Genomic DNA, 24,960 nt, shown 5'->3' on the forward strand with positions numbered 1-24,960 from the left:
GGGAATTCACCACCTTGCTGCTGCTGTAAAAACTTCTGCTTTATAACCCGTTCAAAACTTAGAAATATTTAGATGCAGTGGATTTCAGCCCTGATGACCAAAGTAGGTCGGAGGACCAAACTTAGAAGGTTCAACGATGTGCCAAGTGTCTCCCATTTCAAAATTATTGAGGCCACTTGGGTCACGGAACACTTAAAGCCTTAGATATTGATTTGTGCCCTGCAACAGTTTGATTGTGGACACCACAGTTCGTTGGACTCTTGGACTCTCTAACAATAAATAAAAGTGTAAATTGTACAGACTCTTTTAGATCCAGATGTGTGCCTTTCCTAACTATGTGTAATCAATCTAAATTGCAACAGGTAGACTTCAAATTCTACACTACACAGTGTGTAGTGGGTATACAATTACTTCTTGTGGTCCATCTGTTGCTTTGCACACTTTGTCACACTCTCCACTTAAATGATGTTGATTATGTGATTTCTAATGAAAAATAGTGGAACCAGGGTTTGAGATGGTGCAATCCTACCACTGGGCTTGTGAGGGCACACAGATAGAACCAGACAGGGAGGCTGGAATTGTTGCCCTGTGGTGATTAATGAGAGTCCTGGTGTTGCTACATTAATCTAGTTAGTGTGACACTCCGCAGACCCCCGTGTGCCCTCCAAAGGTCCCTCTATCATCCCGGGAATGAAAAACAAGGTGACAGGAGCACAGCTGAAACCTGAAATTGTGCAGAGATGTTTTACAGTAGCAGCCTTCACCTTTAACCCTACAGGCCAACCACAAAAGAATGATGGGTGTTGTGCACAGGCTCTTGGGTGTTCAATATGAGGAGAGCAATACTGCGAGGCAGTCATTGATGGAAATTATTGAAAATATTATGCTGCTGTCTCACTGCTTCCCATTCTCACAGGCTTCCCATAGGCACATGGCAGACACTTTTATTTAAAGGTAATGATTCAACATTGCAGCTTAGGGGGGGCCAAGATTTGAACCCACAACCTAGAAATCCAAATCCTTAACCACTGAGCCAGCATAACATTACACCTTACATTCACACATTTGACCATGAGCCAGTGGGGGGTAGGGATTACAGAAAGCATAGTGTGTCTGTAAGAATCGATCACTAGCCTGTGTAATGACACGGTCGGTGATTTAATGCACATCCAGGAAGACTTTGACAATCAACAAACACACAAACTGTTTAACATTGTATGTCAATTTACCTTAATCAGACATCTTTGACAGATATTAACGAGCACAACTCTGGTTGGATATTTGACCACTTTATTTGGCACTCATATTGGTAATTTTTGGGCTTTAGTACAGTCTGTGGAGTTTTAATAAGGTTAGTATCCAAGCCAAAAGCAAAATTTGAGTCTGATTTTGGCATTTCTACACTGTATCAGCTTTACCAGGAACAAATCAGCCACAGAGTATTATACTGCCACTACTGTACTGGACAGTAAGTGCAATGCTGTTGGGTAAAAGTTAGGGCCCTACTACATTCACAGGAAAGTTTGCTCAATTTCCTCGTTTTCTTGAGTATTTTTGATTCAGAAGCTGGTCTCCATGTTGTGATCCCGCCAAAAAATACCAAAACCAATACCAAAATACCTGACACTGTGTTTTATCAGAAACTCTGCAATTTAGCTTTCTGAATCATTATCACATGACTATTGTATTCAGATTGAACCTCTAACCTTATTCGCTAGTACAGTTCAGCTAGTGCTGTGTCTATTTTACATTCACAGTCTTTATTCTGTGTAGGTAGATGTGTTCGATATGCTCAATTTAATAGCATCAATAAATTGGTTTTAATTCTTGAATGATGGAGACAGCTTGTGACAAGCAAATCAGACATTTCAAAGTAATTAGAGTGTGCTTGTGTGTGTGTGTTTACAGAGAGGCAATCTCCCTGTTGGCCAAATTAGAGAAGCATCTGCCGATCGCCATTCTCATTATTAAGAAAATGATCTGATTCTGATCTGAAGCCGATCCGGTTTTCTATTCCTGGCGTTAATTAAATCAGTGTTTGCATAACACGTACACAATTCTACTAGTCATAGTTATTTGTTTATCACCAGCTTTACCCTGCACAGAAATCAATTTTCTAATACACTATATAACCAAGTACATGTGTTTCAGCTTTAACAATTGCTCTAAAAAAACAATGATTTGATTTCAAAATTTAGGACAATCCCCCACGTTTCAGTATGACTATACAGATGTGCACAAAGCCAGGGTCCATGTAGACATCTTTTGATATTTATAGTGTGGAGGACCTCCAGTGGTTTGCACTGCACCTTGACCTTAATCCCAATAAACCTTTTAGTCCAACACTAGTGCCTGACCTCAAAAATGTTATCTTGATTGAATTGGAACAAAATCCAACATGCACACCCTCCTCAAGGTCTCGTAAAAAGCCTTCCCAAAAGAGTGGGAGCTGTTACAACTGCAAAAGTCAGTAGTTTTGGAATAGGATGTCCAACAAACTCATATCAGGTGTCAACATAGTTTTGGCCTGGTGTATATGAGCTTGCAACATGAGGAGGTCAAACACAGACAAATCTAGCATCTTCTTTGAATTTTATCTGTGCCATCTGCCCTGAAAAGGCGCTCGGCCTGGCCGGGTCTGCCCGCCGAGTCAGAGATTAAAAGAGATTAACGATGAGGAATTTATGAAGACATACTGTGAGCTGATTAATGTTGGTCTGCATCCGAAATTCTAGAAAAGCCCAATAAAACGTAATGACCCGATTTCACTGGAATAAATGATGATGTTTGACCAGAGGCAGTGGACTGGAGAAAAAGGGGCATGTACTCTCCTCCACAGACACTCCCAAATGATTTGATTATGAGATGATAAAATAGTCCAAGCGGACGCTAGCGCAGCTGTTGGGGAATGGAGAATTTTGGTAAACCCTTATAAAGTGACATTATCTTACTAGGCCACTCGAACAGAAGTGAGCACTGTGCCTGGTGTGCTCTTATAGCATGAGAGGTGGGAACTCTCAGCTCCTGCCATGGTGCCAATGAGCTTAACTGAGGTCGTTAAAGTGCCGTTCCACATCACATCCTGTGGCTGCCGAGAGACTCTCAGGAGGTGGGAAGCTGTGAAAAGGCTTACAGCCCAGCATTAAATGAAATCAGGCAGTGCCCATACACAGCTTTTACATCGGGATGTACAAAAATATTTTCTATATTATACAAAATATCTTATACATTCTACAAAAATATGTTATATACGTATTTGTGACTTTAAATGATCAGAATGTCCCCACTGCCTCCCCAACTCCCAACGGAGGAGGGCTGTAGACTATCATGTTTATTAGGATTTTAACGTCCTGTTTTACACTTTGGTTACATTCATGACAGGAACGCTAGTTACTCATTACACAAGGTTCATCACTTCTCAAGGTTATATCGAACACAGTCATGGACAATTTTTGTATCTCCAATTCACCTCACTTGCATGTCTTTGGACTGTGGGAGGAAACCCGAGCACCTGGAGGAAACCCACGTGGACACGGGGAGAACATGCAAACTCCACATAGAAAGGACCCGGACCGCCCCACCTGGGGATCGAACACAGGACCTTCTTGCTGTGAGGCGACAGTGCTACCCACTTAGACACCGTGCCACCCTGTAGACTATCATGAGCCCCTTCTGGCAGGCGTGCTGCCGCTGACTGAAAAATCACATACAGAGAGTCATGAACTACCATCTGTGATCTACCCCCCCTTGTGCAGGAGCCTTGACCGGCCAACACTCGAACAGTAGTCAACTCTATGCTTTGGCTATGGGTTACAGAGAGCACTTCAATTCTCAATCTCCCAAACTGGCAGAATTTATTTTGGTTTGGAATGGTTTTTTTTGTATAGAAAAGGTCATTCATTAGATATTCTGAACATAATTAATGAGGAACAACTTCTTGTGTCTCAAAGAATCACTGTTGCAGCATGTTTTTCTGCCTAGCTTGTGCAGCAGTCTGATACATAGCCTAGAGCCGGCCTGATTGTGTCTGGAGACCGCAGAACTTTGGTTCCACTGAGACTCAAACCCAAGTCTGGCAAGGGGGTCATCATCTTAGTAACTGTTGCAACAGCAATGCCTACTGTTTAAGTGCACAGTGACATGAGCCACAGAAGAATACAGGGAGCATAGCGTGTCCCCATGAAGGTGTTAATGTTCTTTGAAAAAATCCCCTGCTGGCTGATGAAAAAGAAGCTATTAGCACATTCAGAGGTCAGGGTTTGATATGTTTTGAGGTACAACAATCAGATGTGTTTAAATAAAAAGGACAAGGGGAGGACATGCAAAAAAGCAAACAAACTGTAAAACAGTATTAGGAAATTGTCTATTAATTGACAGTCCTGTGTTATATGAAACCAGACACTACAAGAAGAAACGCTGCCTAAACCGCTTCCCCTCAATTCAAGTGAAGCTTATTTAACAAATAAATAAAATAAATTGGGTACTGATTGGATACAGTATTTCCATAAACTTAGGATTACCTACGTTACTATGTACATTATTATCAAAATAAACTGGTGCACTGGTACATCAACAGTGCTGTAGATACAGTATACAGGATGGGTACATGTCCAAAAGTCTTGCACCCCACTGTAATTTGTTGTGCTACCTTACTAAACTCACAAATACTCAACAGCACAACTACTGTTCATTTCTTATTTGCTTATGTAGTAAAATAATCAGCCTGCGTTTGCAGGAGCACTCAGCTACAGGTTGCTGAAGTGAACTTCTTTTAAAATCCACAGACCCAGGGGCTTCCGTGCAACCATAAGACAGAAAACTCAACCCTGGCAGCCGTAGTAGACAGCAAACACCCAAGTACTGATCGAGCAGACGGGTTGCCAGATGCTCTCTGCAGGAGAGAAAGGTTCAGCGCAGCTGGATCTCACCTACGCTCTACAAGCCACTGCTGTGCTGCCGCCGCCTCTCTGCTAACAACCCTAATGCTATCTGACAAGAGCACAAAAACTGACCCCATGCAATCCTGCCCAAAACCCAGCTTGCTGTTTACTGCAAGCAGCAAAGGAAAGCAAAAAGACTGGCGCTGGGTGGGTTGTAGAAATCTGTGCAGGCTGTGCGCTATGGTACAGGAACCAGTTACAGAGCAATAGAAGCTGTTTAATAATGGAGAACCACCCAAAATAGTGTGTGTGTGTGTGTGTATGTGTGTGTTGGAGGGGGTGAAGGTGGGATACAGAGCTATTGAAAGAAATAAAGAAATAAAATGTTTGATTTGTGTTTTTCAGTCAAAGTAAAGCCATTTTTATAAAATGTATTTAAAAGTCTAACTAACAGTGAGTATAAGTAGGTAAATAAAAGAGCTTTGTCACTTTTTGCATTATTAACATCCAGGGGTGCTAGTTTTACCCAGCAAACTTTGGAGTCTATTTCACATCCCCATCTAAAGGTACTGAGGCTGATGACATTTTGACATTTGCCCTGCACCTCACAACACTTCACATTTCAAATCGTATTGTGTACAAATACCTTATGCCAACAACTGTAATATTTACTGTATAAACCTTAGTAGATTTCTACCCCTATGATCTCCAAAAGTACAACTTAATAACCCATTAATGCCAGCCACTTCCCTTCCCTTGGTGTATAGATATAGATAGATGTAGATACGTATAGATATTTTTTTTCTTTCACAGATCTTATAGTTAGGGATCACCACAGTAGATATGGGCTGCATACCAGACTTGACACAATCCTCCTATTTTTTTCTATATTATTTATGCATTTTCTCCCATTTAGTGTAGTTAATTTGTTCTCCGCTGCTGTAGATCCCTGATTGCAGTCAAGGTGGGTATATTGCTGCTCACGTCTCCTCCGACTCTTAGCGGAACCCTTTATTTTAACCCATGCACTCTGCACAGGCGCCTCTCTATCTGCTAATCAAGGTCCTTACACAGCATTTGAAGACCCCACCCACATAGTCTGGTCATCCCGCCCTAGCAGAACCACGTCTGCTGCAGGCACTGCCAATTATGCCCGCTAGATGGGGCATGACTGAGTTTTGAACCGAGAAGTTCCGAATCTCAGCGCTGGTGTGCTAGAGGAATATCCCGCTGCACCACCTGGGCGCAACCCGCCTATTTTTATCCTGACGTGGGACCGGCACTGATAGCACACAAACAAGTGCACCTCCACTAGCTGGGCTGTTGCAGCCGCCCCTTTCCTCCTTGGACATTAAGACATGAATAATTCCCAAAGGTACACTGAGTTAATTAATAAAGTGGGTGGGTTGAAGACTGTATTTAAAAGCCTCCCATTATTTATTAAGATTATTATTTCAATGCTGATGCTACTGCAGTCTCTTTGGGGAGTATTTGATATTTGATAAATGGTTCATTTACAAAGTGGACACTATTGACTTTTCAAAGATTTGACAATACAAAAATTCAACAATCTTTTTTCTTACGACATTTCCAAAGCTGGAAAATCTGTTTAAAAATCCATGATTCAGAATAATTACAGAATAAAAAACAAAACATAATAATAGTATTTTGGAATTTATGCCAATTACAAACCAAATTTAATAGAACTGAACCTACCGACTTATTAAGCTAATGCAGAAACATAATAAACTGCACCATCACTGCTGTGAAATGATAAACATTTTGATTTTTAATCAATTGGCCTTTAACCACAGAGGCCAGAAGGTCCCAACTGAACAAAAAATAAATAAATAAATAAATAAATAAGTGAAAAGATCGTAATGGTGAACATTTCATAATGAGACACATATTCACTCACCACATGGTTCTTGGTGCGGTGGTAGGGCTGGACGATAGGCAGTCCCAGAGGGGTCACCCACTCTACTGTGCTGCCGGACTTAGCAATTAGCCGAGCACTTTCCGTTAGCCAGTCCTGCAAACAGATAAAAGCGCAGCTGTTACCTCGGCTTTACTAAAAATAGACAAACAACAAAACAAAAACACATACGACACATGCAGAGCCCAGGTCTGGGTTAGAGTTATCAGAAAGCTTAACTGAAAATGTGTCTGATAGCATTTCTCAAACGGGGGGCTGTCTGGCTTTGTCAGGAGTGGTGCCAAAAATAGTCTGACATTGTTGAGATAATAAAATAAATTAAAATAAAAAAATAACGGTTTATCATATAAATCCAGATATATGTATGTTGACATACATTTGTCAACATTTCTTTCATTCCTTTCTCAATGTCTTGTTTTTTTTTCTTTATATCACAATGTTAGCTTTAGGATCAGCGTATATCTCAGTAAAAGCATGCAATTCATTTCAAAAGCGTAGCATGAATCACTCAAACTAGCATGAAGTGGTTGTGTATTGCACGGAAGTGTCAGGCTCAGGTTTCCCATTGATTGTAAGTCCAATTTACCCCACCCCCTTCTTTTAATGAGCATTTGTGTGTGTGTGTGGGGGGGGGGGGGGGGGGGGGGGGGGGCTATTATTTAGGTGGTGGATGATTCTCAGCACTGCAGTGACACTGACATGGTGGTGGTGTGTTAGTGTGTGTTGTGCTGGTATGAATGGATAAGACACAGCAGTGCTGATGGAGTTTTTAAAACACCTCACTGTCCCTGCTGGACTGAGAATAGTCCACCAACCAAAAACATCCAGCCAACAGCGCCCCATGGGCAGCGTCCTGTGACCACTGATGAAGGTCTAGAAGACCAACTCAAACAGCAGCAATAGATGAGTGATCATCTCTGACTTTACATCTACAAGGTGAATCAACTAGGTAGGAGTGTCTAATAAAGTGGACAGTGAGTGGACACTGTATTTAAAAACTCCAGCAGCACTGCTGTGTCTGATCCACTCATACCAGCACAATACACACTAACACACCACCACCATGTCAGTGTCACTGCAGTGCAGAGAATGATCCACCACCTAAATAATACCTGCTCTGTGGTGGCCCTGACCATTAAAGAACAGGGTGAAAGCAGGCTAGGAAAGTATGTAGAGAAACAAATGGACTACAGTCAGTAATTGTACAACTACAAAGTGCTTCTATATGGTAAGTGGAGCTGATAAAATGGACAGTGAGTGTAGAAACAAGGAGGTGGTTTTAATGTTATGGCTGATTGGTGTATGTATGTATGTATGTAAGGATTTTTATGTGAAATGTTACAATTAAAATGGTGAACACATTTTATGCTAAATGTACTGATGTTAAAAACTGCTGGGACAAGAGAAAACTGTAAGGGAGTTTATTCACTCACATACTAGGCAGTAAATGTCAGATTGTAGTTTAGAATTTCTCCATCAGCAAACATTGTAGATCAGCGGTGCTTTAGGTGGGATAAGGCGTAGTTATTGTAACAGACTTTTCTGTGGTTGTATTGTGACAATGGTTTGATGGCCGTTTCTACACGAAGTGAGTGTGTTTTGACCCTTTGGGGCTTCCATAGTTCATGGACTAACGTGCTTGACTCAGCTTTCCGGTATTTGGTACCTTAACAGAATAAGTTAATAAAAGTGTTCTGCTCCCGACAACTTGTGAATATAGCGTGTATTTATTTCTTTATAAGTGCATCACTACAACGCTCGGTTACATTATGTTAACAAACCGCAAATGAAAAACGGTGGCAAGTCCGACATTAAAACGTTTGTTTTAACATAATGTTAACATAATGTAACCGAGCGTTGTAGTTCTACCAGTCAAGTCTCAACATTAACTAGAATTTGCCTTAACGGCACTATTATTTTTAATCGCGTTAAATTGAAATCGCGTTAATGCGTTATTATCGCGTTAACTTCGACAGCCCATATATATATATATATACTGTATATATACATACATAGAGAGAGATGAGAAAGAGAGAGAGAGAGACTCAGATGTTCTGGGAAAGCCATGCTGTTGCTCTAAAGCAGCAGGTTCATTAAATGCAAAGAGGTGTTGCAACAGCTGGACACCTGTTTTATTTTTTTTTTGCCATTTATAGCTTCCTCAACTCCCTGTATTTAAAGGAAGCCCAGGCCCCATGCTGGCCCATCCATCACACAGCACCCCTCTCTTACACTCTATTTATTCCCTGTCAATTTCCTCCCCTTTTTCCAACCAGGTGAAAATATGAAAATAAGAAGAAACCACCCTCCCCCTCCATCACTACTCCTCTTCTGACCCATTTAGAGCTTGTAGAAGCATCTCATTGCAAGGTGGGATTTTTGGGTCGCCTGTGCCTGTCTGGGTCGCTCCCTCTGGAACATTGTGTTTCCAGACCATGTATTTACCACTGTGCTATATAATGAGCCAGCACAGGACAGGTGCAGCAGCAGAAGAGAAGCTAAAATATGAATGAATCTGGCTCATTGATAAAAGGAGTAAAAAGCTGCAGGTGTCTCAGGTCACTCTGCAGCTGCTCTGGGACGTTCGGTGAGTAACTGTGGTGCACCCACCTGGATCTCTCTGGTACCAGTAAACATTTCTTTTAAGCTGCTGAAGACCTGATGCACCAGGTAGTGAGAGGCATCCCATAGGTACTCCTGTAATCAGAACATCATCGACACAGATACGATTATTAATAAATAAACCATCATGAATTTTATTGCATATTTTTATATATTTTATATTTATATTGGATTTAAATTGTCATTTAACTGTGGGCTTTCTTTTTTTCTTTCTACAAAAATCTACTGGGTTAAAATATACATACAGTAAATGAATTTACAATGTAGTGATGGTGTAGCAAGGTCTATATTATATATTGTACAGCACTGACAATGAAACAGTGGTCTCTTGTCAAGGACAAGAAAAAATGTCATTTTTTGCCATGAGGAAAAAGCTTTTTATGTCTTTCATAAAGCTATGGAAACCTGGGTGGCACTGTCCACAGTTAAGTAAGCTTTACTTTGGTATGGGCATAAAGACTGCCTTGCAAGAAAGACGTCACTGTTTCTAATTTTTTGTCCATGTGATCAGTAACAAGCTCAAATTCAGTCTTTAAGTCAGTGCAAGAACATCAATAACCTTCGATATGCAGATGACACAACACTCAGCAGAAAATCAGGAAGACCTGAAGGTCCTTGCATGGAAAATTAAATAAAAATGGGACTTTTTTCCAGACTGGAACAACACTTGATCCTTGGTGCTGGCAAAGACTTTTAAGAGTAACTTGGACAGCAAAGGAGACAAATGGATCCTTGACCAAATCAAATCTAACCTCTCATGTTTTTTTTTTTCATACACATGAGGAAAACCAATTCATTAGTAAAGACAATTATGTTTAGAGCAGTTAAAGGTAAAAGAAGAAGAGGACAGCCAGCATCATGATGGATGGATACAGTTGAAAGAATAATAAATGAGCCATTAAGAAGCCTGATGACCCAAACTGAAGACAGTATGTTCTGGAGAAACACTATTCATATCATTGCCAGGAGACAGAATCGATCTAACGGCATTTAATAATAATGATAATAAAAATATTAATAATAAGAAACAGTGTGCAGTACATCATGCCTTCAATTTTAAAGTTTAACCAGTCAATGTCAGCCTGATGCACACTACAGTAGAGCTGTGTTCTGCGTACTTTGACATTTTGGAAGGGTGCACATCAGCGCCTCTACTATATACAAGTTAAAGTCAAGTTCTTGCAAGCATTAGCATTTAAAATGCTAGAATTGGGATTAGTCCTGTGTTGAAGTCCAGAATAAACTCGACCCCCCCAGAGTACACATTAACACATGAGGGTCCTCTGGTACTCGCTGGCAATCCACAAAGATGCTGATTAAGCATCCTGGCACCTTTGTGTACGCTCCATTATACCAGAGTAATCACATTAACAAGCGTGCATCGCTCTCACTGGCTCTCTCAGGTAATAATTACACAATCATTTACTGCTGAGCCAGAGTCACTCACTTGTTTGTCAACAGCAAAAAATAATTGGACAAAGATGACTGAGAGCAATGAAGATGGATGAAATTATCACTCACTCACACGTCACACGTGTTGCTCCACATTTGTTGAATTAATGAGACTAAATTAAAACAAGCAGATGGAAAACAGCTATTTTTACTACTACAGAGCACAGAAACTGATACCTAAACCTCAGATATTAGTTCTGATACCAAGCACTGATACCTAAACCTCAGATATTAGTTCTGATACCAAGTACTGATACCTAAACCTCAGATATTGGTTCTGATACCAAGTACTGATACCTAAACCCCAGATATTAGTTCTGATACTCAGTACTGATACCTAAACCTCAGATAATAGTTCTGATACTCAGTACTGATACCTAAACCTCAGATAATAGTTCTGATACTCAGTACTGACACCTAAACCTCAGATATTAGTTCTGATACTAAGTACTGATACCTAAGCCTTAAGTATTAGTTTCGAAACTATGTACCGATACCTGATTCTCATGTATAAGTTCAAGTATTAGTTTCAATACTAAGAACCAATACTGATGCTAGAGGCTCATGTATCCCTTTTGATGCTAAGCACTAATACAGATACAGATGAGTACTAGTACCTTAAGTATTGGTTCTGATAGTGAATACTACAACTATTACCTGATCTTTAAGTATTAGTTTTGATACCAAACATTAAAACTAATACCTGATTTTTTAAAAATTACATCTGATACTGATTATTATTAATAATATTATTATCTCCTCTGTTTGGGTTATCAGGGTTCTAAATGGCTCATTTGTTATTGTTCTATTGCTACTTGTTGATGTGCATTTTTGGACGTGGTATCATTAAAGCTTTCGTCCATTCTTCCGTTTGTTTTCGTGACAAAACGTAGTTTGGGAGACAAGAGAAGCTCGCCTGCGATTCCAGTTGGTGATAGATGGTGTAGTGTGAAACCCCCTATCGCTGATCAGTTGTGTAGTGTGAAATACACACCGACTGAAAAGACTCCCGATTACAAAAGATCCAGTTGTGTAGTGTGAACTGTACAGCGACATGACAACTTGGAAAGTCGTGTAGTGTGAACTTGGCATAAGCAAAATGTATGACAAAGCTGAACATGAAGAACACAAAAAACCCTAAATAATCCCTGAGCTCAGTTTTTTTTACTTTTATCAGCCAATTACTATTACAAATTTGTTTATAAAAATGTCAGTTATCAAGCTTAAATCTTTGCCCAGCTGCCTATTTTACTTAGTTTTCTCATAAACTCACACTCTAACACCTCTCCCTTACCTTAGGAAAATCATCGATCTCTTTGAGGCGCTTCTCGATCTGCAGCCGGCCTCCATAGCGGGTCACTCCATAGACCACAGTCATCACAGTTTGCTTCACCACCTTCCTGCTGATGAAGCCCTCCAGCACTTGAGCGATCTTCATGCCCTTAGCAGCATCTCTTACCCGAAACTCCTCCACCTGTAACAAGCAGCAGGGGAGCAAAGTGAAGCAGCTGAAGAATCTCCTGCCACCTTCACGCTGCACAGCAAGCGTCCACATTTTTGGGCATTAATCGATAATGAAACGTCCCACAGCTCAGCATGTAAACTAAGCCCACGTGGAAAGAAACAATCACGATGATACTGCAGAAACCCTGAAAATGACTGAATTAGAAGGGAATGGAGAAAAGCACCATTAATTCTGCTATAGCTGTTAAACAGTGAGGCCTCTTCCAGAAACCCCAATAACTCTGAAACAATAAGTTTACGGTTAGTCCAAACTGTTCCCTTGAGACTCGAACATCCTGGACAATTTTGTTGAGCAATTAGATCTTGAAGAGCAAAATGGGAGCTGTATTCAGCTTTCTCAGAGAAAATAAAATCAATAAAGCAGATTGTTAAAACTGTGCAACCTTGTTGGAAAATAAGTGGAATTTTTAATGTGGTGTTTTTTTTTTATTGACAGCAATACATTTTCTGCAGTTTATTAAATAGTTTATTGTAAAAATATTCTACAATAAATGTATTAGCCACATAAATCATGTATAAATCAACACTACTATTTACAGTGCAAATTCAAGTTCTAGGAGTCATCATTTTAACTCTACTGTGCTTTTACATATAACTCTGCCCTGGTTAAAAGACAGTAAATGTTCATGTGTGACAGGAGGCTCCTGTAGGCTGATGTAGTAATAAACAGACAGAAATGGGGATTACAGATAGTAACAATAATGCATTTTAAAATCTTCTTGTACTGACCTGCTGTGCAACACTACTGTAGACGTCCTGTGGTAATTCACACGGCATTAAGTTCACCGATGTAGCCCCAATAACATCACGGCCCAAAGCAGCGTAGTGCTGAAGGCCGTTACAGGAACCATCCTAAATTAGAGAAAAAAAATAAAGAAAGTGTGTGTGTGTGTGTGTGTGTGAGAGAGAGAATATGAAAAAAACAAGTTTAATGAAAGGAATAACAACTCATCTTATTATTTATGATTTATTACATTTATTAAGATTATGTATAATGACTTTAAATGCAGTTTAACTGAAGTTTTGATTACACATGCACATTAACAGAGTTAATTAATTACCACTGAATAGAAAAGAGTAATTAACTACACTACTGTGCAGTTACTGCAGCTGGACACTGATAAGAAAAGACAAGAAAGCAAGAGCAGCAATTGGCTGCACTTCCAGATTAAAGTGACTTGACCAGACACAAGAACTTGCTGTTGCATAAAAAGGAAATCATTTCAAATATAGTTACACACAGTCGTGTCTGTAAAGTGCCTGACCAGGACAGTGACACTGCTGAGACTTTAACGTGGGTCTTGGCAGCATTAAACTAGCCCAAATGTTCCTTAAGGTACGTTCCCGATCACTGTTCCAAACCACACATGACCAGTTTACAGAAAAAAGCTGAGTTGATGAACAGTGCACAATAGGGATGTAACAATGCACCACTTCACGTGTAACGATTTAAATCGTTTTATACATATAAAGAATCAATATTGACTTTAAACAGCAGAGGGCACTGGCGCTATTCACCTCGCCTGGTTGACGTCACTACAGGGTTGCCAGGTTCGGAATTTTCCAGCCAAATTTATTTGTGTGAGGATACTTTTTTTATTTGTATTATTCATTTATTTATTTAATGTGGGATTTATTTCATTTCAGTTTTTTTTTACACAAAAAGGGAAACGTGCAGCATTGTTTTGCATAGTTTGCACCTACCTCAGAAATATAAGGGCATTCATTATTTAGATAAATAAAAGATAAGCACAAATACAGTATTTTATTTTTAATTTTTTTTAAAGAGAAATAATAAAAGGAAACTTTGTCATAATTTGTCTTCAATTTAATTTTGTTTAAAAAAAAATCGTATCGTGAACCCAGTATCGTGAATCACATCATGGGTAGAGTGTATCGTTACATCCCTAGTGCACATGGAAGATTGTCACAGGATCATGTCAAGTCTTGAGAAGAGACTGCTTGCAAAGATTAAGCTTTTGTTGGTTCTACCTTCTTTTCCAAATCATAATACCGTGTTATCAATTTACCTGCTTATTATGGGATGTTTCAAAACGATGTAACTTTGTTAACTTGTCACTCTTAAATTGTGTTGCAGACATTTAATTCAATATTAGTTCATGTGTACAAAATATAATCAATTTGGTCAAGCAAAAAATGCTTGAACTTTTCTGGAAATTAGGTTTGTAGTTTGTTGCTTTTTAATTACAAAGAAACAGAAGCATGAAAACTCACTCCTGAAATGAGAATGTCGTCATATTAAGGATTTGTTGTTACATGTAACAGGACTTTGATGGGAAATATGTGAAGAGTAGCGTCCTGTATATTACTCTGTCTAAAAAGGCTCTAAATAACTGATATTCAGTACCTGATGTACTGGGAAATGGGAGATGAACTGGGTTGGGTCGGGTAATCTGGAGGCATTGGTTATCTCCATACAGCAGGCCAGAGTCTGCCAGGGCTCATCAGCATTCATCCACCACTTCCTGCCCTAAAACACAATACAGGGCAGACCGGGTCACTCCAGAGACCTGATATTTTATGATAGAAAACATTGTATATTCAGCATAACAAGGATGCAGCCAAAGTTGGTTCCCTTTATTTTTTGGATGTATGCTGGGTATATTTCAAAACCCCACAAAACCCCAACAATAATCTTATCTTAATGTTAAAAAAAAACATGTTTCAATCATGACCTTTACATTTCAGTCAACACCGGCAACTTGGTGATGGTGGTGGGGCTTAAGCCGGCAACCTTCAGATCAATAATCTAGTACCACCACTTCCCTGAATGCCATTCATTCACAGAATACAAATAAATGAAAATATGACTGAAATCTTAACATTGCATGTAACCTCTAGACCAGGGGTGCCCAAATAATTCCTTATAAGGGGCCAAAATTTAATCTCAGTGAGGGGCCACGGGCCAAAACTAAAAGTTATTTTAACTAGGGCTGGGCGATATTGAAAAAAAAAAAAAGATTCTGATTGTGTTTTTTTTTTTTGTTGTTGTTGTTTTTGTATAATGCAATTGAAAAAAAAAATACTTTTTTTGCATTTTAATTTAAAAGACTGCAGAAGTGAAAAAATAGTAACAGCACCACCTATAATTATCTTTTCAAGGGACTCAAACTTTATAACAATAACAATATAACAATTAACAATAAACAGAAATCTTAATTAGCTATATGCTTTTTAGGAACAGCTCACAAACAACTCACTTTAAGTAATTTGCAGCAGAACCTCCTTGAAAAGTGCAAAGCTACAAAAAGTTATTTACAGATTTCTTAAAAGAAACACAAGCCTGTATACTGTTTTCACCAATGAAGTTAGTGTATCAGTATCTACACTGGGGGACCACAAGTAATCACTCAGCTTTCATTTTGTCCCCTTGTGATTGGGGGGTGGATGGAGGGGCACATTCCGCTTCTAACAATATTGACTACAACTCCCATGCTCTCACAGACTGTCACGTGACTACCACAAGTCCCCGGTCAGTCAATTCTGATCGGTCCTCCCACTCCGGAGTTTTGATTCAGTTCAGCTGTGTTCGATTCCATGAATCTTAATTAAACTCTTCTGTTTGTGAGTCTCGTTGTGAAGTTTTGCCGATCGTGTTTGCGCTCCTTATTTCTGAATCTAACTATTACCGTGTATGACCCTTGTTGTCTTCCGTTTACTGTTTTTACTCTTTTGATATTAAACTGACATGTTGGTATTTTAATTAAAATATAAAGTATGTAAACAATCGCGATTGTCACATTTCTAACATCGTGTGAAAACGTTCATTCGAATTAATCGTGAAAATCGCCCACCCTAATTTGAATATTGCATTAAATTTAAAAATATCACGTTTTTGTTGTTAAATAAAACACTACTGTTTATTCTAATTAACAGTGCTTTTATTTATTTCAACGGATGATAGATGTTTCTTTTTAGGAGCAGAAATATTTGAACAAATGTAAATTTGTAAAGAAAAACATGCAAAGCAAAATATATACTGTATATATACGTATATACCATCAATATTCAAATATTCAATATATTCACCTTTCCTCGCCACTGTACTTTGAGAACAGGTGTGCATGTTTTGTTTCGTAATGCTGACGGATGTTGTACTCCTTTAGTGCAGCCACTCTCTATCCGCAGATGAGGCAAACTGCGGTTTAATCTATTTCGGTGAAAAAATATTCAAACTGTTTTTAAATGTTCGTTTATCCAATGCCACTGCCTCATACGCTCCATGATTAACAGCCTCACTCGTGTCATCATGTCTGCTGATAGGAGCTCCACAGCGCCCCCCTCTCCTATCCACTGTCTCATGTAAAATTGTGGTCAGCCAATGAATTGCAGCTAGCGTTATAGGCAGTTCAACACTGTTAAAAGAAATTCCCAGCTACTGACAAAAGTAAGCGCTACTTTGATATAGTGAGGCGGGCCAGAAAAAAGAGACGGCGGGCCAAGTTTGGCCCGCGGGCCCCAAATTGGGCAGCCCTGCTCTAGACAAACCGCTTCATTATAGTCAGGGTCAAGGTGGGTCGGCTACCTCCAGAAACACTGACATATTCTTACTCACTCACATCTACAGGTAATTTAGTGCAGCCACAGCTATGAAAAGAGTGACCACAAATCTAGGAATCTCAGGATGCACCTACCATACCAGCTGTGCCACCGTGCTGCCCCCAACTCTATATGTGTGAGTACATACGTGCAAATGTATGTGTACTTGAATATCCCTCCAAATTACTAAGTTACGTTTTTTCAGCCAAACCCATTATAACAAGGATAATCTATGCTTTAAACAGTTTGTGGGAACAGTTTGGGGAAGGCCTGTTTCTGCTCCAGCATGACTGTGCCCTTGTGCACAAAAAAGGTCCATAAAGGCTTGATTTGATGCATCTGGTATGGAGGAACTTCAGTAACCTGCAGAGAGCCCTGACCTCATTGATCCTATTGAACCCCTTTAGGGTGAATTGAAAGGTCAGTTTCAAGCGGTTGTTCATTACTGCCTGACCTTACAAACGTTTTTTTTTTTTTTTTTTTTTTTAAACAGAATAGGCATAAATTTCCACAAGCACACCATAAAATCTTGTGAAAAGCCTTTTTAGGAAAGTGGCTGCTAAGGACGCAAGTACCTCCTATTAATGGCCATGGTTTTAGAAAAGGATGTCCAACTAGCTCATTTGACACATATAGAGTATCTTTAGCAACATTTGGAGTAAGTGAAAAATGTGCAAGAATTATTTTAATGATGTAATATGAACAACTTCACCCACTGTTAAAGGATTGTCGGCTGAATCCAGGATGTCCTCCATAATGGTGTTGGCATACTCCAGCCTTCCCTCCAGAGAACTGCGTTTTTTAAGACCTGTGAGGTTTACCAGGTGGATCTTCAACCAATCCAAACCTTTCGGACCCAGTGGCTTCCCCTCAGCAAACAGCAATATGGCTCGGGTTACGTCGCTTCCGAGATGGTTGAAGTACGGCGGGCAGGGGTAGGTGCGCCCTCTGAAGTCCATGTTGTGAGGGAACCAGAAGACCTCGTCCCTCATGTTGTTGGCGATAGACAGCTTGTAGAGCGCGTCCATGCGCAGGCTGTGCATCTCGGCCAACTTCTTCTTAGCCCTAATGGCCTCACGCTTCAGGTGGGCCTTCTCAGCAGGGGTGTAGGACGGGTCGTGAGGGTTGAAGCGCGGGATCTCGGGTGCCTCAGATACCGGTGGAGGGATGTCTAGCTTATCGCTGCCCTTATTGTTAAAAATTGAAATGATGATGTCCAGCAGGGGCTTGTTGATCGACCAGGCACAGTTGCCTAGCTGGGTGAGGGAGTCCAGTACAGCATGCAGCTCCTCTTGCTGGCACTTTTCCAGTAACAGCTGGTGCTGGATGGCACCCTCGATGGTGCGCATCAGCTTGGTAGGCGTCAGCAGATAGGCTCCGTTTTTGGCAGATGTCCAGGGCACTGGTGGGCACAGCATAGGCATCACATATGAGTCGAAAGTCAGCTTGGTCTCCATGGCCTCAGACTGGATTTGAGTCAGGATTGGGTGCGGCTTAATAAAGCCGATCTAGAAAGAAAAGGAGATTGAACATTTATTCTAATTCTCAATTCTATTCTAAAAACATAACAAGAAGAAGAGGGTCCTTCTCCTGAAACAACCCAACATAAGGGTTATTAAAAAACAAGCACTCAACGAGCAGCATGACAAGAACTCCAACTAAATATAGCCATAAAACATTCAGTTCTGATCATTACTGCCCCGTCAGAGAACTTCCCCAACAGCAGAAACTGTTTTCTAAATCTGATCAGTCGAACCCAAACTGAGCAGAGCTCCTGCCTGTGGCTCTCAGACCATCTGCGGCCACGGTGGAGGAGCAACATACCCCCTCGCCGTCTGCCCATCGTCGTTCCCTATCACACACACTTACACTCCCGCAACCTTTAATCTTTGTGCTGGCCAATTAAACACTTCATAGAAATGGGATTATTTACAGGCCAATCAATCTTCCTTACCAATTCAGCGAGTTTGCTCTATAGCAAAAATGCTTTCATGGATCATATGGGCATATGGACAAAGGGATAAAGCTCTGAGAGGTAACGGTATCGGCTACTGCTAGGACCATTATAACCAAATAAGACTGATACGTTTTCTAAATAGATCAAATTCTGTTTTACAAAATTAATTATGCTTTTACTCGAGATCTCTCTGTGTAATGAGTTTACTTAATGATCTGAAATTGTTCACTGTGCCGTTACATTTTTTTTCTTTTAGTGTGGACAGGTCCTGTGCCCTGTCCTATCCCACTGCTTCCTGCAGGTTACGACCCGCCGAGTGGCTGAATGCAGATCTCACCTGTCGATTGCTGCGGAACGTGTACATGTGATACAGAACAGGGATGAGCTTCCTCTCCTGCGCTGGGTTCAGGATGTCGCTGTTGATTTTGAGCTCTCGTACCAACAGGTCCACCAGGAAGCTGCCCAGCTGAATGACCAGCATGTGTGGCCAGGGCGTGTCATCGGTGAGGAGGGAGGGTCCGGCACTCTGCTCCTCTTCCAGGGTGCTCCAGTATTCTCGCGGCAACACGTTACTGCCCTGAAAGGTAAATGAAGTTACATAAAGATCTAATTTCATATTTCAGTATGTGCCTGTATTTTCTACGTACTTTCAATTAACCATAAGTCAAGTTTGCTAGGCCTTCTATAGGAATAGAATACATTATTGTTTTGTGAAAATCACATTTTATCATGTCCTTATTAGGTCTTGTGTGCTGTAATTTAAAGCTGCAAAGCAACACACAGTAAGTGATAAATATGCCTCCATACACAGCACTAAAAATCAGCTAAGCTATTAGCCATCCAGACAGAAGTGTTGTTGAAGGTGTGTGTTGCTCTCATTGATTCACACAATTATGGTTTATTCTTACAATGCTTCTGTAATACTAAAAAAAATAACAATAAAAGTGGCAGTTATTTATTCATCCTGGGCTAAAAGGCAGGTGATGTGCACTAAACTACATACTACATCTATATATGTGCCTTAAGTAAAAAAATACTTAAAATAATAAATAATTAAAAAATACTTTTTGTACAAATTTATATGTATATAAAAGTGTAAATGACATGCAGGAGTAAATTTGAAGCATATATATGCACTGTAGGTATATTTAATAACAAACTTTTGCTCGGGAAGCCAAGTTTTGTGCACATGTGTATTATTGTAGAATCATTTACAGAGACTCAGCATTTAAAAAAAAGAAAGATAGATGAATTTTTGGTGTTTGTTTTTACCTGTGTCTCTTTAGTGAGCAATTGCACGTATGAATTGTAGATGTTGCCCAGTTTCTCCACTAACTGGCTGTGGCTTTTCTGCTTGATGCAGTACATGTTATGGATTCTGGTACCCAGCTCCTTAGCCATGATGAGCAGAGACTCTCCACTGGGAGGTAAGTTGGCCAAACCCTAAATAATAAAAAACAAAAAAGAAGATCAAAATTCAAGTGCTGTTTAAATACTTTTAGCATGTAGTTTTGCTTTAAATGCTCAGATGTGAGGGTCGAGGCAGTTTAAGACAGTTAAACTTGACAGGCACCACAGTAAATACAAAAGACACATGTAGTTTATGGCAGTTCTGGGATTTCAATAATTTCCACAACTTTTATGACTAGATGATTGAAACACATTTCTGTTCGGGCCGTTTTGTGAGATGAAATAAAAATAAGAATCGGTGATCCAATGTTTTCAATAAGCAAGCCTCATCTGTCGAGCTGCCACTGTTGGGCCCCTGGAAAAGGCCTTTGACTATCAATTGCTTAGATTGTTTTTTTTTTTATTTATTTTTTTTATTAAATATTGTTATTTCCTCTTTTCTTTAATATTTATATTGTAAAGTGTGCTGTCTAGTCTCATTTTTAATTCAATGAGTAAGTAAGAAAAGTATTTTATGAATAAATCTGCAAAGCACAAGCTTGATTTTAAAGACCAGCTGCATAATTAAGGCTGAAGCTTTATTAACCAAGAGCTGGTTTAACAAAAATAAACACCGGTTTCTACCTGTAGCATGACGTTGACATAATCCTCATCACATAGGATGCAGAGGAATGGATATATGTTCGTCCTCCAGTTTCTCTGATTGTTGCCACCTAATACCAGTCTGCTCTCTCTGAAAGCCTGCAGGAGGGTTTGGTGCCATTGAGAACGCTGCTCCACCAACAGCGCCCGCTAAAAACAATAAAGTAAAGAATGCATGTTTATAGCCAGGAAAAAATATGTTGTGTTTAAGTAGTGTTAAAATACATGTATTACTCCTGTAATTTGGGGCTTTAGAAAGGTGCATTGTACATTTGTATTATTAATATTGATATTTTTTTCTTTTGAGTCAGTTAGTAGTCAGCGTTTTTCCCCCCAGTTGTACAAACTTATCCTCCCCATCATGAGACCATTAGCTACCAGTCTGGCAGAGTGAAAGCTATCACATAAAGCTGCACAGTTGAATAAGCCTGGTGAAGGGCGCAAACTGCCCCATTACATGAGTGAATGTGGGTTAAACATTAATTGGAAGCCGCTCTCCCACAGCGTAGTGCTGATAAACTGAACTCACTGACTAACAGCTGGCGAGAAAACATTACAGAATTAGTATTCATTTAGCACTGCATTAAATGCTGCTGGACCACCAGGGAGACCCTGACCTCTCCAATCTGAGAATACAAGTAAGAGATGCTGATTAAGTAAATGCCACTGCAGAAACAAAACAGAAAAAACTTATACTTACATAAGTCAAACAAACGGTTTTAATTAAACACTTTTTTTTCTGCATAAACTAAAACAACTGGCAGATAAACAAAGAAGACTGTGATTATTGCCAGATTATTTATACAGCATTTTACTTCATTAACTAAATGTAAAAAAAATAAATGCAGTGTTGGACTCCAGAGTCCAGTTAGTGTGAATGTGAATCAATAAAACAGAAGCACATACCATCTTGGCCATGTGTTGAGTGACGGGTTTGATGGCCTCCACAGAGTTGATGGTGACAGTGTTGGCCTGCTCCACTGCCAGCTGATTCTTGAAGCGCTCTTGTAGCTCAGCCAGGCTAAAGTTTAGCTTGGGAAATGTAGTTTCTTCTCTCTAAAACACATGATGATACAGATATTAGCTATGTCTAGTAAAGCTAAGAGATATAAAGATACACTACAAGCACAAAGGTATGTACAGTAGATTCCCCTACTATACTTACTACTATATTGAATTTATTAATTAATTACTTTAGGTGTTTTAGTCGTATTCATTGCTCACGGGTGTATCAAACCACTCACTCACTGTCTTAACCGCTTATCCAATTAGGGTCGGGCGGGGGGGTTGCTGGTTACTGGAGCCTATCCCAGCTTTTCAATGGGCGCAAGGCACACAGCAACACCCTGGACGGGGCGCCAGTGCATCGCAGGGCAGACACACACCCATTCACCTATAGGGCAATTCAGTGTCTCTGGGTTAAGTTGCATTTTTTTTGTGGGAGGAAACCGGAGCTCCCGGAGGAAACCCACGCAGACACGGGGAGAACATGCAAACTCCGCACAGAAAGGACCCGGACCGCCCCGCCTGGGGATCGAACCCAGGATCTTCTTGCTGTGAGGCGACAGTACTACCCACTGTGCCGCCCTGTATCAAACCAAACAATATAAAATACATTAAATGCAGGGTGTGGAGCTCAACCACACTAAACACATTTGAAATACATTGAAATGTGTGAGCTGCAAGTTCATTAGTGTCCATCCACAAAAAAATGGTCTCTTGATTGATTGGGGGTTTATGTTAAGGTCCATGTCCAACAAGGTCAGATGTCCACATACTTTGGGTCAAATAGGGTACATTATTACACATCAGTCATCAAGATGCAGGGTGGCTTTTAACTGATACAATAAATTTGCATTGTATTGGCTGAAAAAGCTAAAGATTTAAAAGTGGTCAGGTTACTCAGGGGTCCAACTGCTCCCTTTGCAATGGTGGGGCTTGAACCAGGGACCTTTTGATTACTAGTCTAGTACCTTAACCATTGAGTCCATACATCTCAAGCTCTTAAGTTTGAATCTCAGTGTCTGTCTGGGCGCTCAACAGACACTACTGACCATGTCAGAATATGGGAAGGTCAGATGGGTTTGGGGAGATGTCCAAGTAAACAAACTATAAACAAAATAATCAGAATCCAATCCTTAAAGAATGAGGACTGCTTTACAGAGAGCATAAAACAACTCAACATACAATATTTGGTTAAAATATTCAAATTCTCTTGCCTCACCCACTAATTAGTATCGCCACAGCGGATCATCAGTCTGCCTATTTGATTCAGCACAGTTTTTAATCCAAATGCCTTTCCTGATGCAACCCTCCTATTTAACCAGGCTTGGAACTGGCACTAAGGGTGCACTGATGTGTCTATGGTATGTATTTGTGAGCCCAAAACAGGACCCCCTGGTATAAACCAGTATAAAGGACAGTATTTGTAAGACAATAGCTCTATTTTGCTCCGTGTACAGCCTGATACAGTGAGTTCTATACAGTGCTGATATATGATGCTCCTAATCCATTTCATTCATTATATATTCCCTATTCACTATATAATACCTATTCAGATATCCAACACTAGGATAATTAACCAAGTATTCATCCTTGGTTTTATACACAGACTTTGAACACGCCGATTACATCCTGCAACGTCACTCATGCACAGTTACAATGAAATGAGTTATTTCACTCAAGGCCAAGGTTTTACTTTCAAACCACTACAAAAGCCTAAAAAATGGCCAATTAAAAGACTTGACACAGTACAGGGAGTACACAGTGTAAAAATCACACCATCAGCTCAACCAGCGGTGCTGTGAATATCTGCTGCTGCTTATTATTGGATGTGAGCTGCCTGAACATCTGGTGTTATTATCAGATAACTTTAAAGAACAGAGGAGGGAATAAATGCAGTCTGTGCAGTCATAAGAACTGCCAATAATGGCATGATGAGAATTGTCATCAGAGGAGGAAAGAGAAAGAGAATCTGATTTACAGGTTTTCCAGAGAGGGATATTATTTAATTCAATTCAATTCAATAAAGACTGGGTCCAGTAAAAAATTCAATTCTAACCGCCAGTGTACTTAAGCTATGAAGCTATTGTAGCAAAGAACAAAAGCCCATTCATTCATGTCTGTTTTACCACCACTTTCCTATTCAGGGTTGCGGTGGGTACAATTTAATGGGCGAAAGGTGGGAAACACACAAACACACAAACACACACACACACACACACACACACACACACACAAACACAAACACACACACACACACATTCATTAAAGGCAATTTTAAGTATTTCCAATTAACCTGAACCTGAACATCTTTGGACTGAGGGAGGAAACCGGAGCTCCCGGAGGAAACCCACTCAGCCACGGGGAGGACATGCAAACCCCTTACTGAAAGGACCCAGACCACTTCACCTGAGAATCAAACCCATGACCCCACCAAGCCACCGTGCCACAAAGCAGAAGTCAGTTTTCACCAAAATAGTATCTTTAAACCTTTCTCTAAATCTGTAAACACTTGCTTCAAAAACACACGTATAATGAACATTTGGGGAAGGCCCTCTAGCAGTAAATGACATAATGCAAATAAAGTTTGCTGAAACATACAGTGAGGCTTTTAGATAAATAAAGACAATCTGGAGATGCATTATTAGACGCTGCTTCACACTGCAGATTATACAGAAATCTGAGTTTTGTGTTGATTATTAATCATTATAATTAAAAATTTCTGTATTTTTTTTTTTTTTTTTTTTAATAAAAGACATTATTAAAGCCACAAGCTGAATTGAGCACTTCAAGATGTTAAGATCATTTTATTCATTGAATTTTTATGTTTTACCAATGCAGTAACAATCCATTTCGGGGTCTCTGCAGTTCCCCCTCCCTTACGCATAGCCAATCCTGTCTGTATGCAGACGCTCTACTGGCTGATAGCACCACTGGGGATTCATACCCTGAATCCCAGCGCAACTTACTGCTGT

General features: G+C 40.0%; 1 protein-coding gene across 1 annotated transcript in view; it reads right to left on the reverse strand.

Annotated features, from left to right (window-relative positions):
- polrmt (polymerase (RNA) mitochondrial (DNA directed)) overlaps positions 1–24,960 on the reverse strand; it is a 50,390-nt gene that overhangs the window by 14,778 nt on the left and 10,652 nt on the right. The window contains 10 exon segments of the mRNA XM_063013051.1: positions 6,799–6,912; positions 9,427–9,513; positions 12,185–12,364; positions 13,144–13,266; positions 14,783–14,905; positions 17,691–18,482; positions 19,269–19,508; positions 20,204–20,374; positions 20,966–21,133; positions 21,890–22,039. Of these exon segments, the coding sequence (XP_062869121.1) occupies positions 6,799–6,912; positions 9,427–9,513; positions 12,185–12,364; positions 13,144–13,266; positions 14,783–14,905; positions 17,691–18,482; positions 19,269–19,508; positions 20,204–20,374; positions 20,966–21,133; positions 21,890–22,039 (2,148 nt within the window).

Source organism: Trichomycterus rosablanca, chromosome 17 (genome assembly GCF_030014385.1).
Source record: "Trichomycterus rosablanca isolate fTriRos1 chromosome 17, fTriRos1.hap1, whole genome shotgun sequence".
Lineage (NCBI taxonomy): Eukaryota > Metazoa > Chordata > Actinopteri > Siluriformes > Trichomycteridae > Trichomycterus > Trichomycterus rosablanca.